The sequence below is a fragment of the Mustela nigripes genome, chromosome 2 (assembly GCF_022355385.1).
Source record: "Mustela nigripes isolate SB6536 chromosome 2, MUSNIG.SB6536, whole genome shotgun sequence".
In the NCBI taxonomy this organism is placed as follows: domain Eukaryota; kingdom Metazoa; phylum Chordata; class Mammalia; order Carnivora; family Mustelidae; genus Mustela; species Mustela nigripes.
The window spans coordinates 59,461,490-59,476,309 of NC_081558.1; the positions used below are offsets into that span (position 1 = coordinate 59,461,490).

Here is a 14,820-nt window from a genome sequence, read left to right on the forward strand (position 1 = left end):
CAAGTTTTTGACCTATGGGAAAACAGACGCAGGAGAGTTAGTTTGCTTAAGTAAGTGGATAAACCACGCATTGGTGGCAATAGGTAATTCAGATTTGGCTATAAAATAAAGTAGGTAGCTTATCAGATTTTTAACAGTTAAGCCTTAAATATGTATTTTTAAAAGACCTACAGATATAATTTTAGTTTTCTTGTATTCAAATTGGGCTGTTGAACGTTTTCCTTAAAAGGTCAAAAATAAATATCGAGTAAAGCGCTGGTAGTAGACAGAGCTATGGGTGGGGGTCCCAGGCAGCTGGAGTGGGGGTTCCTTCCAGTGCAGTTGGGGATCGTGTATTCAGAAAACCTCACGGATGTTGACTCCATTCTGCCTAGTATTCCCACTCAGGAGATCATTCTTAAATCTGGCAGTGTACACATAATTGGCCAAAAGATGTTTGCCATTGCCTCGAAGCTAATGCTGGGGGTGTGTTCTTCTAGCACAAGGAGGTGGGCTGGGTGGGCGGTCATGCAGCTATCCATGACAACCACAGGCAGTTAGGAACTGAGAGAGGAGCTTCCCCATACAGAACGGGGAAGGGCTATAAATTGAACGAGGACAGTTCCGAGGAGACCTAGAACACAGTAGCATTAAGTTCACTTTGCCTTTTTGTTTACACTCAAGTTTCTTTCTTCAAGGAATATATGTGAAAATAAGGGGAAAACAGTTCGTTTTAGGAAAGTGGGAGGTGCCGTTGCTGGCCAGCCCTGTGGGTTATGATGCTGGTCATGTGTGGCTGCCCCGCAGCCTTCTGGGAGGTGGTCCTGCACTGCCCCGGTCCCCGGCTCTGCTCTGCTCCTCACCACTCTGCTTGGTTTTTCAGGAGGTGCTTCCTGCAACTGGAGGGGCTGTCGGGCCTGAGGACATGCAGAGTGTGGGGAGCACCATTAACCTTCGGGACCTGCAGTGACCACGGCCCTTTGCCCCAGGGACCCAGGGGCCGCACCTCCAGCCTGTGGCCCTGAGACTCCGTTAGGTGGTCTTACAGGCCTGGGGGAGATCCCACTAGGTTTCTGCTCAGGAGGCTCGCTGAGCTCCTCAGAGACTTTTGGGCACGCTTCTCAAAAATGTTTTTTGTATGTTTTATCAGGAACCAGTTTGGGGCAGTATTCGTGGAAATCGCCTTATAGGAACATGAGGCAAGGCTTGCCCTCAGGGCCAAGCATATGCTTTTCCCAGACTTGGCTGCACACCGATGTCCCTTGTCCCATTTGAGCGAAGCCATGGAGCCCCTGCTGCATGAGAAGAAACTTAGGCAGGAGGTAGGGTGGAATACAGATTCCCTAGTCAGATAGGACTTCATCTGTGGTGAAAGCAGATGGGATCTTTCACCTTCCGTGCTTCAGCATTTGGCCTGAGAAAGATCTAGAAACTCTTTCCCCTTTCTGAGAGCTAGCAGGCTGGTTCCCATCCCCTGGGGTGGTGGCTGTGCTTGGGCTGATTCTGTCAGCCCAAGGGGCAGAAGTGGTCCCGTTGTTACAGTGAAGCCAAATTCGAATCCCTGTTTTGGCGGAGCAGGTGGGGGAGTTCGTGTGAGGGGGAAGGAGATGGGGGTGAAGAGGGGCACACTGGGGCCCTGTTAGCGACCCCTCTGCATGGAGGCCAAATGTAAAGCTCCTAATCTGGAGATGTAAACTTTACGTTTTTCTGAATTCTGTATTTGGGTATTCATGTTTAATACTAATTTGTTCATGGTTTCTAAAGTCACGGTCTGAGTCCTGAACATGACGTGTGGGGCAGTGAGAACGTGTGTCTGCTTGTCCAGGCTGTACACGTGCATGTTCTGTGTGGCCGTGCATTTTTATGGAATGCAGTCTGTCTTGCACAGGAGGCGAGCCGATAACCTTGCACATATTTGTTTGTTAGTGGGACTGTCCATGGGGTCACTCAGAAATGCTGTTTTTCGCCGTGTGCCTTTGAGGCTTATATTAATCCAAAAACTGTTTTGGTTCTTGAATTTGGAATTGTCCAAACTCTGCCTATTCTTTGTTTCTTCATTTCTTGAGTTTTTGGCCTTGGGCTTTTGGGAATGACCCCAGCATTTGGTGGTGAGTCCTATCTCTGTCCTCTTCCTCTGACGTGCTGTCTCTCCAGGTGCTTCTCCACCCAGGGAGAACTCGGGCCCTGTCAGAAATGGTTTTTACCCACAGAACTCTGTGCTGTGTCACAGACTAAAGTTTTGTCCGCCTGGCCTCTCAGCCTCCAAGTCAGCAGCAGCCCCCTCCCTCCATGAGGAGCCAGCCTGCCTGCCAGGGTCGTCTTGGGGGCTGGGTCGCCTAGTGGCTGCACTGCCCTGTCCTTCTGTTGGGAGGAAGGGCCGGGCCATGGGAATGCTCTCACTGGGCTGGGTGGTTGGAACATTCCCCAGAACATTCTCCCGGGAATGTCCACCACTGATAAGACTGATACTGGCTGTCAGTTTTTTGGGCACTGAGTTCTGTGGTGACCATGGGCCCAACTTCTAGTACAAATGAATAAAAATTTTTGTACAGTCATGTACTGAAAGCGTTACTTGGCTTTACTTCACGGGAGTGTGTGTATAGTGTGGACGTCATGTTTTGTTTTCAGTCAGTAGAGAGAACCCTCTCACCCACCTAGCTTGTTGCCTCCTTTCTTGTCTCCGCATATCACACCTCAGTGTGGAACTGGCCTTGGTGTCTCAAAAGCAGCCACCTTACCTGAGGACCAGATGAGCTCCTTCCTCAACAGTGGGCCTAGGGCTCAGGGATTAGAGGAGAGGGTACGGATGTCGGAACCAGCTTGCCTCCTTAAGCAGGCCATCAGGCCACCAAAGAGGGGGAGTTTATTTCACTTGAGTAAGGAAATGTACAGTGGGAGGCCTGGAGCGGCACGGGGACAGGGTGACAGCTGCCGCGGGCCCGCCCGCCCTGCCCCACTTCCTGCTGCTGTCCTTGCTGGGTTGGGCTGTGGACAGTGTGGCCAGCTGGTGCCAGGAGGCTAGGTTCAGAACAGCAGCTGCTCATCCTTGTCCTCCTCCGTCTGCACGTGCTCAGGCTCCTCCTTCACCTTGAGAGCTGGGGGCCGGGAGCGACTCACCAGTCTCCTGCCTCTCTGCAGAGCAAGTGGACTCTGTGAACTGTGCCCTGGAGGCCCCTTCACTGCACCCAAAGGCGCTGCCCAGGTCCTAAGCGTGCCTGGAAGCCAGGAAGCTGGGGCTGTGGGGTCCCAGGGACGTCCTGGCCTCCCCTATCAGCCCACAGGCTCGGGGCTGGAGCTGTCCTGAAATGACTTGGGAGTGAGCCTCCCCAGCCCAGAGCCTGTTCCCTGCGCTGCAGGCCCCTTGATGTGTGTGTGTGTTGGGGCGCACCTGCAAACACACGGGCAAGTACCTGGCTAAACAGAGAGAGCCCGCTTCCTTTGCTCCAGGGATTTAAGGGGAGACCCCAAAGTGTCTGCTGACTCTGTGTGACAGCATGGAAAGCACTACTCTGTTCAGAGAGCAGCCCCTATCTGCTGGAGGCTGTATCTGGGCTTGGGCCTGCTTTAGGGAGCACCCCTCCTGCTCCCAGGGCCTGAAGAAAGTGACTGCTCTAGCCTTTGTCTGTGGGGCGGTCAGGGGAAATCCTAGTGATGGGGATGAGCTGGAGTGATGGGTTCTGGCTGGAGTGTTGGTGGTATGGTGGGACCCTATGGGGGCTGAGCTGTACCTGGGTAGGACTAGGAGGGTGCTAGCCAGGCCAGTCACCCCCCCAGGAGTGTGTGTGCAGGACGAAAGGCAGCCCCAGAAGGACTTGCAGGGGAAGATAGTCCCAAGGGGCACCAGGACTGGTGGGCCAGGAAGGGGACAGCCTGCTCTATCCTGGCCTTACTCGGATGACCCCATTTTTCTCCCAGCACCTCAGCAATTAGCTGCAGAACAGTGAGCCAGGCTTGGCTGTAGTTCCCCAGCTCCTCTCAGCCCCACAGTGCCTGGTCATGGGGCCCTTGCCCAGCAGTGACTGCGAGGGGCCACCCTGCCCACCTTCTTCTTGATCTCAGCCTGGGCCCGGGCCTGGGCCCGCTGCACACGCTCCTCCTGCAGCCGCTTCTGCATCATGACTTTCTCCTCCCGGAGTCTGGATGCAGGGGCAGCACAAGACAATTAAGAACTGGAGGCACTGTGGATGCTCCCAGATCTGCTTCCCAGCGCCTCACATGCAGCTTTCAGTCAGGCCCTGGCCCTCCCTCTAGGAGCACACTCCCCTCTTCTCTCCACCCTTCCCTGCCAGGCCTGGTTGGCCTCTGAAACTTGTTCTTGGGGGTTCCCGGCATAGGTCCATCTGCTAAGGACGGTGGGTCCGTGCTGCCTGCTTCTAGCATTCTGACACTGCCAAGTCTCCCTGCCTTCCCCTGCCACTAAACTGGGCTTCCTTGGCTTCCCCCCCAAGTCTGCATCTTCCCTCCCCGGGGCTCTGGCAATGCCGATCTCTTCCTCTCCCAATCCAGCAGGAAAGATGGCCATTGCTGTCCCTTGTCCTTGGGGTGAGGCCATGCTGTCCACACCCTCACTTTGGCTCTGGGCCCCCTGAGCCCACCTCTTCTCCCACTCCAGACTAAGTTAGGGGTCCTCTTTGGAAGACCTCTCAGCATGGAGCACCAAACTCCTGTCTCTCTTGGTTTGGGGGCTCTTTGAGGACGGGTCTGTATCCGACCTCTGTCCTCAGGGCCGGCCTGGGCCTGCCCAGAGCAGAAGCTGGGGTTTGGAGGGCATCGTGAGGGAGCTGGTCAGACCGCGTGGGACAGGGCAGGGGCAGGGACCTGGCTCTCACCGCATGCGACGCTCCTTCTCCTTGGCCTTCTCGGCCTGCTCGATCTTGATCTGGGGCACCCGCTCTAGGTTTTCCAGCAGCTCGTTCAGGTGGTGCTCGATGATGGTGAGCATCTGCACGGCGCCCAGGTTGGACTCCTGCTGGCTGCCGATGCATTGCTGGTACACGTCCAACACCTTGCGGTTCAGGCTTTCCAGCAGTTTGTCCTGCGAGGGGGGCGGGCCGGCAGAAGGGTGGCGTAGGCCTCTGGCCCCCCCCCCCCCCCCCCCCCCCCCCCGCCACACAGCCCGCCACACCCAGTGCCCTTGCTGTGATGCAGCTGCCCTCCTGAGGTCAGCCAGACCCAGGACTCCAGCTATCACTGAGGTTCTACTCCAGCTGCCTCAGTGTGTCCATGGGGCCCAGTCCCCGCCTCGAGGGCTCTCTTCTGCCCCTGCACTGACCTCAACTCCCCACACGACCCTGGCCCATGAGAGCGACTTCCTGTGCTGCCTGTGGCAGATGAACTCCCCTCTCAGCCTGATCTTACATTTAGAAAGTAACACTCCCTACCACATGGACTGAGCGTGAGGACTGAGCAAGGAACAGCAGACAGGCAGGCTCAGGCCAGGAGTGGGGCCCAGCCAGCACCCAGGGAGTCTCTGGCAGGCCGCGGGTACACCAGCCTGCTTGTTGTGGCCTCCTGCGTACCTGCCCTGGGCTGGTACACGGTAGGTGTTCAACAGTAATTAGCGGGAATTAGGAAGCTGCGATTCTGCCTATGCCCCCAGTGCACTGTCAGGAAGGGTGCGCAGTGTGCCCTGGAACATTCTTGGCCCTCTATGCCCTCAGAATTCTCTCACTCTTTCAGGCTGGCTTGGGGGCATGCCTTCTTCCTCCTGGCAGGGTCACTTTCTGGACACTTTGTTTTGAAGAAACAGATGTATTTGTTGAGTGAAAGAAGGAAGGAATGGAGGAAGTGTGCTGGGCAGCTGAATGGCCAAGGGGCATAAATACACAAGATGACTCCAGTTGGGGGACCAAGGGCCTTCTCTAGCCAGTGCCCCTCGATCAGCCCTGCAGAGCCTGGAGGGTGGTGAGGTCAGCACTGGGTGCTCCCAGATGTGCTCGTCAATGGATTGGGCCCCAGGGCTGTGGTCACCCACGCTCCCTCCACACTTGCTGCCCTCTGGCTGCTGATCGGGGGGCCTACCTCCTGAGCACCCTTGTACTTGCCGAAGTGGAAGACTCGGGCTTTGAGCTCCAGCTCAGCGGCAGTCTCCTCCTCCTTGGTGATGGACATCATCAGTGTGGTGACCCACTGCTTCAACTGGTTGACCTCCTTGTCCCTGGATTGGGGATCAGCAGGGCCCTGCCCACTCAGTGCAGCTCCAGGCACTCCACCTCTCTGAGCCTCATTGCCCCACTACTGTCCTGAGAGCTAAGGGGCCGTGACCGCAGAGTGCGTGCCCGGGGACCAGAGATGCTGCTGAGATGCAGGACTAAGATTTAAGATCTTTAACAATCAACACTATGAAAAAAATAAGTAACAGCTTTATTGAGGCATAATTCACATACCTATAAAATTCTTTTAAAATGTATAATTCAGGGGGCACCTGGGTGGCTCAGTTAAGCATTGGACTCTTGATTTCAGCTCAGGTCATGATCTCAGGGTCATATGATCAAGCCCTGCGTTGGGCTCCATGCCCAGTGACAAGTCTGCTTGAGATCCTCTCCCCTCCCTCTGGCTCTCCCCCTGCTTGTGTGCTCTTTTTCTCTCTCAAATAAGTAAAATCTTTAAAAAAACAAAAACCAGTTCATTAGTTTTCAGGATATTTATACAATTGCACAACCATCGCCATCATCTCATTTCAGAGTATTTTCATCACCCAGAGGAACCCATTCCCCATTAGCAGCCACTCCCCGTCCTTTCCTTTCCCCCCCACTGTGTATCTGTTCTGGACATTTCATAAATGTGGAGCCATACAGTGGTGGCCTTTGTGTCTGGCTTCTTCATTCAGCAGAATGTTTTCAAGGTCTCTCCATGTTAACGGCATTGGTCAGAACTCCATTCTTTTGGAGGTTTATGTGACAGTTCCCTGTGTTGATGGACCATACTTTGTTGAGATGGACGTATGGTTGATCCTATCTTTTGACTCTTAGGAATTATGCCGCTGTGAACATTTGTAGACAGGTTTCTGTGAGGACATGTTTTTAATTCTCTTGGGCATATATTTATTTTTTAAAAAGATTTTATTTATTGGGCACCTGAGTGGCTCAGTGAGTTAAGCCTCTGCCTTCGGCTCAGGTCATGGTCTCAGGGTCCTGGGATCGAGCCCTGCATCAGGCTCTGCTCGGCGGAGAGCCTGCTTCCCCCTCTCCCTTTGCCTGCCTCTCTGCCTACTTGTGATCTCTCCCTTTCTCTGTCAAATAAATAAATAAGTAAATAAAAGATTTTATTTATTAGAGCTAGATAACACAAGCAGGGGGGAGGGACAAAAGGGAGAGAGAAACACTCCCCACTGAGCAGGGAGCCCAATGCGGGGCTTGATCCCAGGATCCTGGGATCATGACCTGAGCTGAAGGCAGATGCTTAACCAACTGAGCCATCCAGGCACCCTTGGGCATATATTTAGAAATAGAACTCCAAAAATCAATTTTTAAATGAAATAACAAACTTAATAAAATAAAAATCTGTGGCTCTTCCCCCATTTGTTGATAGAACTTACCGTTTTCCCAACCCTAAGCAAAGGCCTGTGAACTGCTGCTCCTTTGCCCACTGTGGGTCCCATGGCCTGTCACATGCACCGGCACAGGCATGCAGGCCCCCCCCGGAGCCCTCCAGGCTACACTCCCCTGACTTTGGGGTGGAGGGCTGAGAAGCCTGTGAGTTTGAGGGGGGCTGAGGTAGGTGGGCCAGAGGGACCACATGGAGCTCACACACAGCCCACCCCCCTCCGGTGCTGGTGGGGCTCATGCAGGTCACCTGGGATGACATCAGAGAGCATGTCCTGGGTGTCAGGATCAACTTTTTTCCAACCACACATGCCCATTGTAGGGGTAAGTATGTTTAAGGTCAGTGGTACTTGTCCCAAAATCTAGATACATGATTGCATTCAATTTTAACCTTTTTTTTTTTTTTTTTTTTAAATACTTCCTTCACTTCCATCCCCTTAACTGGTAAGTGTGATCCTACAGCTGGCACAGGGCTGCTATGTTTGCCCTCCTTTGCTATATGGATGCGGCGGCGGCGGCGGAGGGCTTTTTGTTGTTGTTCTCTTTCTTCTCAGGGTAACTGGGATAAAAAGATACCCTTTCCCTACTGGTTCTCTTTCGATGTAAAATTGTTGGGTTGCAATATTTTCTACTCAACTAGAGCTCGCCAGTTCATGGGAATGCAAAAGCATGGGGGACATACTGCTGAGCATTGCTCCTCAGGCTAGCTTGCATGTCACCTGCATGTTTGTCAGAAATGCAGGTTCTAGGGGGGTTCCAGTGTACAAAGAGTCTAAGAAGCACTTCAGTGCTGGAAAAGTGACCTCGTCTCTTCAATACCTGGACTGCAGGGGGACAAGAAGCTGGAGAGGGAACCTATAGACCGAAAGGGATTTAATGACACAACAAATATTGAAGAGCATAATCTTACTTAGATTCTCATTCAAACAAAGTTTAAAAACTCCAATCATTTATGGATTATGAATATTTAATATTAAGGATTACTGGTTTTTCTAAATGTGATGATCATATGGTGATTATGTTAAAGAATCCATATCTTTTTAGAGATATCGACTGGCATATTTACAGATGACATGATACATGCCTTTGCTCTGAAATAATATGGGCGGTGGAGAAGTTGGTGGAATCTAGGTAAAAGGATATTAGCTATGAGTTGATCACTGCTGAAGCTAGCGATGGGACCCTGGGGACTCATGATACTATTCTATGTTTATAGATTTATACGTATGAAATTTTCTTAAAGCTGTTGGACTGAATTGCAGAAGTTATAAAAAGTTTTTGAAAGGTAACAAGATGATCTCTTAATAAATGCCTGGGGACATATAGCCAGAAAGCTTAGTATTAAAAAATATATAAATAAATAAAAAGCAAACACCACCAAATAGGAATAAAGTTCATTCAAAAGACCAAGCAAAAGAGAAGGAGTTACCATATTCCTGCAGAAATAGCAGGAAAAAGAACAAAAATTAAAAATTTTGAAATAGAGAAAGATGGCAGAGTAGGAGCACCATAAATCTGTCTCCCCACCAGACAGTGATTGCAGAACCTATCTTATATAGCCATCTTGGAACTCTGGAGTCTATTGAAAGCTTGCAACTTCCAGGGAAAGGCTTGGACAGTAATTGTGGTTAATTTCCCTCCATTTCAGCTCTAAGCATAGTAACACTTGCCCAGCCATCACTCCCAGCCATGTGGTAGGCAGCTGTTCAGGTTTTCTGGAGCAACTAGCACACAGCCTGTTGGAGCTAGGGTGGGCAAAAAAGGACCTTGTCCTCCAAAATGTTGGGGAACTGTGCCCTGATCCCTGATTGGTGCTTCTGACCACAGAGGTACAGACAAATAGGCAGGCAGCCCTTGTTTCAAGCAACCCCGTAATCCCCCACTTGACTTTCAGGGGATTTAAAGGGCCAATGCTTTTTCCTTTCTCCATTTTTTGCTTTTTCCCCCTTGGAGAGCCAGATCTTAAAGACTGAGGACATGCAAAAACAACAGCATATATGGAAAAAATTAGAAAGTGACCCTGCATGCCCAGGGAAAGTCTCAGAAAAGACCTACATTTACACTTGCAGGAGGAGTCTCAACATAGAGACAACTCACAAATTTCTTATAAAAAAAAAAAAAAAACACAATGGAGCAGGGAAATGAAAAATTCACTAGAGGTATTTAAAGGCTTATCTGAGCAGGGAGAAGAAAGAATTAGTGATCTTGAAGATAGGACAATGGAAACTATCAAGGCTGAGGAACAGAAAGAAAAAAATTGAAAAAAGCAAACAGACCCTGACAAACCAGTGGGACGCCATCAAGAGGATCAATATATGCACCATAGGAGTCCCAGAAAGGAAAGAGAAAAGGGGGCAGGGAGATGATTCGAAGAAAAACAGATGAAAATTCTAAAATTAATGAAAGGCATGAATATAAGCATCCAAGAAGCTCAAGGAGCTCCAAGTAAAAGGAAATAGAAGAGCCCCACACTGAGACATTACTATAATCAAACTATTACAGGATAACCAAAAGCCAAAGCCAGAAAACTTTGAAAGCTGCAAAAGAGAAGCAAATCATTTTACACAGAGGATCTTCAATATGATTATCAGCAGATTTCTCATTAGAAACTTTGGTGGTCGGAAGGCTGATATAGTTGAAGTGCTCGGAGGGGAAGAAAAACCTGTTAGCCAAGGATTCTGTATCTGGCAAAACTGTCCTTTAAAAGTGAGGGAGAAGCTAAGAGATTCCCCAATGAACAAAAACGAAGGAGTTCATCCCCATGAGACCTGCCCTGCCAGAAATGCTCAGGGAAGTGCTGCACAGTGAAACGAAATCAAGACAGTAAATTAAAGCCCTATGACAGACTAATAATCTCAATAAAGGTATAATGTTGGCAATTTTAAAAGCTAGCAGAAATGTAACACTGGTTTGTAATTAGAGCAAGGGAAGGAAAAGAGCAAGAGTAGCAATACTAGTTTGTAACTGTTTTCTACATGATTTTGGAGACTAATACATTTAAAATAATTTTTAGTTTATGTTTTAGAGCACACAATGTATGGAAACAAGGTTGTGACATCCGCAACCAAAAAGATGATGATGGAACTGTAAGGGAGTAGAGTTTCTGTATGTTAGAAATTAAGGTGGTATAGATTCAAATTTGAGTGTTAACAACCCTGGATATTAAATATAATCCTCATGGTAGCCACAAAGAAAACAGCTATAGGATATACACAAAAGGGAAAGAGAAAGGAATTTAGATATTTCACCACAACCAGCTAAACACAAAGAAAACAGTATTGCAGGATATGAGGGGCAAAAAACTATAAGGCATATAGTAGACAAAAAGTACAATGACGGAAATCCCACCATATCATTAATTACTTTAAATGTAAGTGGGCTAAATTTTCCAATCAAAAGACAGACTGGCAGAATGGATAACAGATGATTCAACTATATGCTGTCTGTAAGAGCCTCACTTGAGACCCAAAGACACAAAAGTGTTGAAAATGAAAGGATGGGAAAAGATATTCCATGCAAATAGTAACCAAAAGAGAGAGCAAGGGTAGCAATACTAGGATCAGACAGAAAAATTCATCAGAGACAAAGAAGGACCTTATATATTAATAAATGTCTAATACAATAAGAAAATATAACAATAATAAGTATTTATGCACTGAATGACAGAATACCAAAATATTTGAAGCTGAAATTTACAGATGGAAGGGAAAACTAATTCTATAATAATAGTTAGAGACTTCATTACCTACCTTGCAATAGTGAACGAGTAAGCAATTAGGAAAAAGAAGACTTAAGCATTGCAATACACCAACTAGGTTTAACAGACATACACAGAAAACTCTACCCAACAACAGAAGCATATACTCTCAAGGGCAAATGGGGCATTTTTCAGGCTGTCCCAAATATTAGGGCCACAAACTAAGTCTCAATAGATCTTTAAAAAGATAGATATTATACAGACTTCTCTGTCAACAACTGGATGAAGTTAGAAATTGTTAACAAAAGCAAAACTAGAAAATTTCACAAATTTCTAGAAATTAAAAAACACATTTTAAAACAACATGTGGACCAAAAAAGAAATCATAAGGGAAATTAGAAAAAAATAGAGATGAAGAAACCTGAGAACACAACAGAGCAAAACTTGTGGGATGCACAGCAAAATTTATGGTGCTAAAGGGAGTATTTACGATGGCAAAACTTATATTTTAAAAAGAGTTAAACTAACAACCCAACTTTACAACTTAAGGAATTTCTAGTTAAAGAAGAACAAATTCAACCTGAAGCTAGTAGAAGGAAATAATTAGTAAAAAAATTAGAGAAAAGCAAAAAATTTAAAAAATTAGAGAATAGAAAAACAATGAGTTTTTCAAAAAGAAAATGACAAAAATGACAAACCCTTAGCTTGCTTGACTAAGGAAAATAACTGAAGTTACTAAAATGAGAATGAAAGTGGGAATATCACTACTGGTCCTACAGAAATAAGGAGGATTAGGAGAGAGCACTATCAGCTGTGTGCCTCCAATCTGGACAACTTGGATAAAACTGACAAATTTCTAGAAACACAAAATCTACCAAGACTTAATCATGTAGGGGTATCTGGGTGGCTCAGTCGGTTAAGCGTCTGTCTTTGGCTCAGGTCATGATTCCGGGGTCCTGGGATCAGGCCTCATATCAGGCTCCCTGCCCAGTGGAGAGTCTGTGTTTCTCTCTCCTGCAACTGTCCTTCCCCCAAGTTCGTGCACTCTCTCTCTCTCTCACTTGCTTTCCCTCAATAAATAAATAAAATCTTAAAAAAAAAAAAAAGGATTAAATCATGTAGAAATAGAAAATCTGAATAGGCCTATAACCAGTAAGAAGATTGAATCAGTAATCAAAAATCTAATACCGGGGCACCTGAGTGGCTCTGTGGGTTAAAGCCTCTGCCTTTGGCTCAGGTCATGATCCCAGGGTCCTGGAATCGAGCCCCACATCAGGCTCTCTGCTCGGCGGGGAGCCTGCTTCCTCCTCTCTTTCCCCCTGCCTCTCTGCCTTCTTGTGATCTCTGCCTGTCAAATAAAATCTTAAAAAAAAAAAAAAAATAGGGAGACGGAAACAGCCTCCATATAATAAAAGCCGTATCTGAAAAGCCCACAGCAAACATCATACTGAGTGGTGAAAGTCTGGAGGATTTTCCTCTAAGATCAGAGGGTAAGGATGCCTGCATTCACCACTTCTACTCAACATAGTACTGGAAGTTCCATTCAGAGTGATGAAGCAAGAAAAAGAAAGAAAATCATTCAAGTTGGAAAAGAAGTAAAATGAGTTCTTTGCAGATGACATCATCTTCTATGAAGAAAACCCTAAAGACTCCACAACAAAGCTATTAGAATTAAATGAATTCAGCAAAGTAGCAGGAAACAAAGTCAACAAAGTCAATGAAATGCAGTTCTATATACAAATAATGAACACTTTTGAAAAGGAAAACAAAAACCGTCTCATTTACAATAGCATCCAAACAATTCCACTTGCAATAGCATCCCAAAGTTAAAAACAGAAATACTGTATGCCCTGGCAATTGTGCTTTTGGGAATATACCAAGAAGAATTGAAAACAGAGCCTTGCAGAAGAACACCCATGTTGACAGCAGCATTATTCATAGTTGCTAAAATGTGGAAGCCACCAAGTGAACATGATGGATGTATGGAGAAACAATGTCTAGACATAAAAGGAGTATTATTTAACCTTAAAAAGGAAGGAAACTCTGACACATGCTACCCCATGAATGAAACTTGAAGGCATTAAGTGAAATAAGCCAGTTACAAAAAGTCAAATATTGTATGATCCCACTACTAGGAGGTACTCAGAGTAGTCAACACCAGGAGAATGGAGAGATATTAGTAACAGGGATAGAGTTTCAGTTTTACAAGATGAAAAGAGCAGAGAGTTGGACAGTGGGGTTGGCTGCACAATGTAAAGGTACTTCATACCACTGAACCAGACACTTGCAAGTGGTTAAGATGGTAAATTTTGTGTTATGTGGATTTTATCACATTGAAAAAGGAAAAGAAATAGAGACCCCCTTTGCCTCCACAAACTCAAGAGCAGTGCTCTGCTAGACCCTGCCCAGCATTTAGCATCCTGGAGGAAACAGGTGACACATACTTAGTTCTGGTTCCTATATGGGTACCTGGGCTTTTAATTTTATTTTACTTTTTTTGAGGTGGGGTGGGGCAGAGGAGGAATGAGAGAGAGAGGGAGAGAGAGAACATCTTAAGCAGACTCCATGCCCAGACTTGGGGCTCAATCTCATAACTCTAAGATCATGACCTGACCCCAAATCAAGAGTTGGACACTTACCCGAGCTAGCCACCCAGGCACCCCCTGAGTGCCTGGCTTTTTTGTTCATTTTCATTGTCTGCTTTGATACTGTGGCTTGTTCTGCTCACTCTTAAACCCTGTAGGAGGTGTGTAGTGTGAGCCCGTCTCCCTGCATGTGGGCCTGGTCTTTGCTTCAGCACAGGGAAACCTTCACCCGTCACTGCACTAGCTTTTGCTCCTCCATTCTGTGTGCAGCCATGTCCTGGAATTCCTTCCACATGTGCCCTGCACATGGCCTCCTGGGGTCCTATCGCTTCATCTCCTTATCCTTTCCCTTAAAGTTCTCGGAGCTGTCCCCAGCTTAACATGGTTCCCCTTGCCCACTTGATGGCAGGCTGCATCCAGTCCTCATTGTGGTCTTGACCTCCTGTGGGCTTGTCTGCACCCAGATCTGCCTCTCTAGCAGCAGGGGTGCAGCTTCTTGGGAGAAATTAAGATGTCTGTCCCAGTTCTTCAGGATCTACATTTACTTCAATTTCTCACACACATCCCTTAATGAATGTTTCTTCTCATGTTTATGGTGACATTTTCCTGTTTGTGTGTCCTTTGAGCTGCACATGGGTGCAAGTTCAATAACAGGGACTTCAGAGGAGTTGTGCCATTTTGATCATGCGTCCAGATGGAACCTGGGCTGGAGGCGGAGGTGCAGGCTGCATTTCCTCTGAGCCATGGAACTCATGTCTGAGGGGCAGCCTTGGTTGCAGGTGTCTAGCATGGCTACCAAGACTCAGCCCACACAAGGTCTCACCTTAGCCTGAGGTCAGCATTGGAATGTGCTTTCTGGAGCTCGTGGTCCCTTCCGTGTGGCTTGCCTTGCTCTCTGGGCTCTGGCTGCTGCAAGACCAATCCTCATTTCCACCCCTGGCTCACTGCAGGAACAGAGAGTCTGAGTTGCTTCCTGTTCCTTTTCCAACTAACTGGCTGGGTTGGGTTTTCCTGG

At 47.6% G+C, this 14,820-nt stretch overlaps 2 protein-coding genes across 7 annotated transcripts in view; one reads left to right on the forward strand and one right to left on the reverse strand.

Annotated features, from left to right (window-relative positions):
• Positions 1–1,691, forward strand: part of ZXDC (ZXD family zinc finger C) — a 37,606-nt gene extending 35,915 nt beyond the window's left edge. For all 3 annotated transcript variants that reach the window (XM_059390464.1, XM_059390465.1, XM_059390467.1), the window contains one exon: positions 863–1,691. In XM_059390464.1, coding sequence (XP_059246447.1) covers positions 863–949 — 87 coding nt within the window. In that variant the 3' untranslated portion in view covers positions 950–1,691. The remainder of the gene's footprint in view (positions 1–862) is intronic.
• Positions 1,692–2,793: 1,102 nt separating this feature from the next.
• CFAP100 (cilia and flagella associated protein 100) overlaps positions 2,794–14,820 on the reverse strand; it is a 49,432-nt gene continuing 37,405 nt past the window's right edge. For all 4 annotated transcript variants that reach the window (XM_059390471.1, XM_059390470.1, XM_059390468.1 and 1 more), the window contains 4 exons: positions 6,001–6,136; positions 4,809–5,014; positions 4,022–4,115; positions 2,794–3,111 (listed from right to left, as the gene is read on the reverse strand). In XM_059390471.1, the coding sequence (XP_059246454.1) occupies positions 3,004–3,111; positions 4,022–4,115; positions 4,809–5,014; positions 6,001–6,136 (544 nt within the window). In that variant the 3' untranslated portion in view covers positions 2,794–3,003. The remainder of the gene's footprint in view (positions 3,112–4,021; positions 4,116–4,808; positions 5,015–6,000; positions 6,137–14,820) is intronic.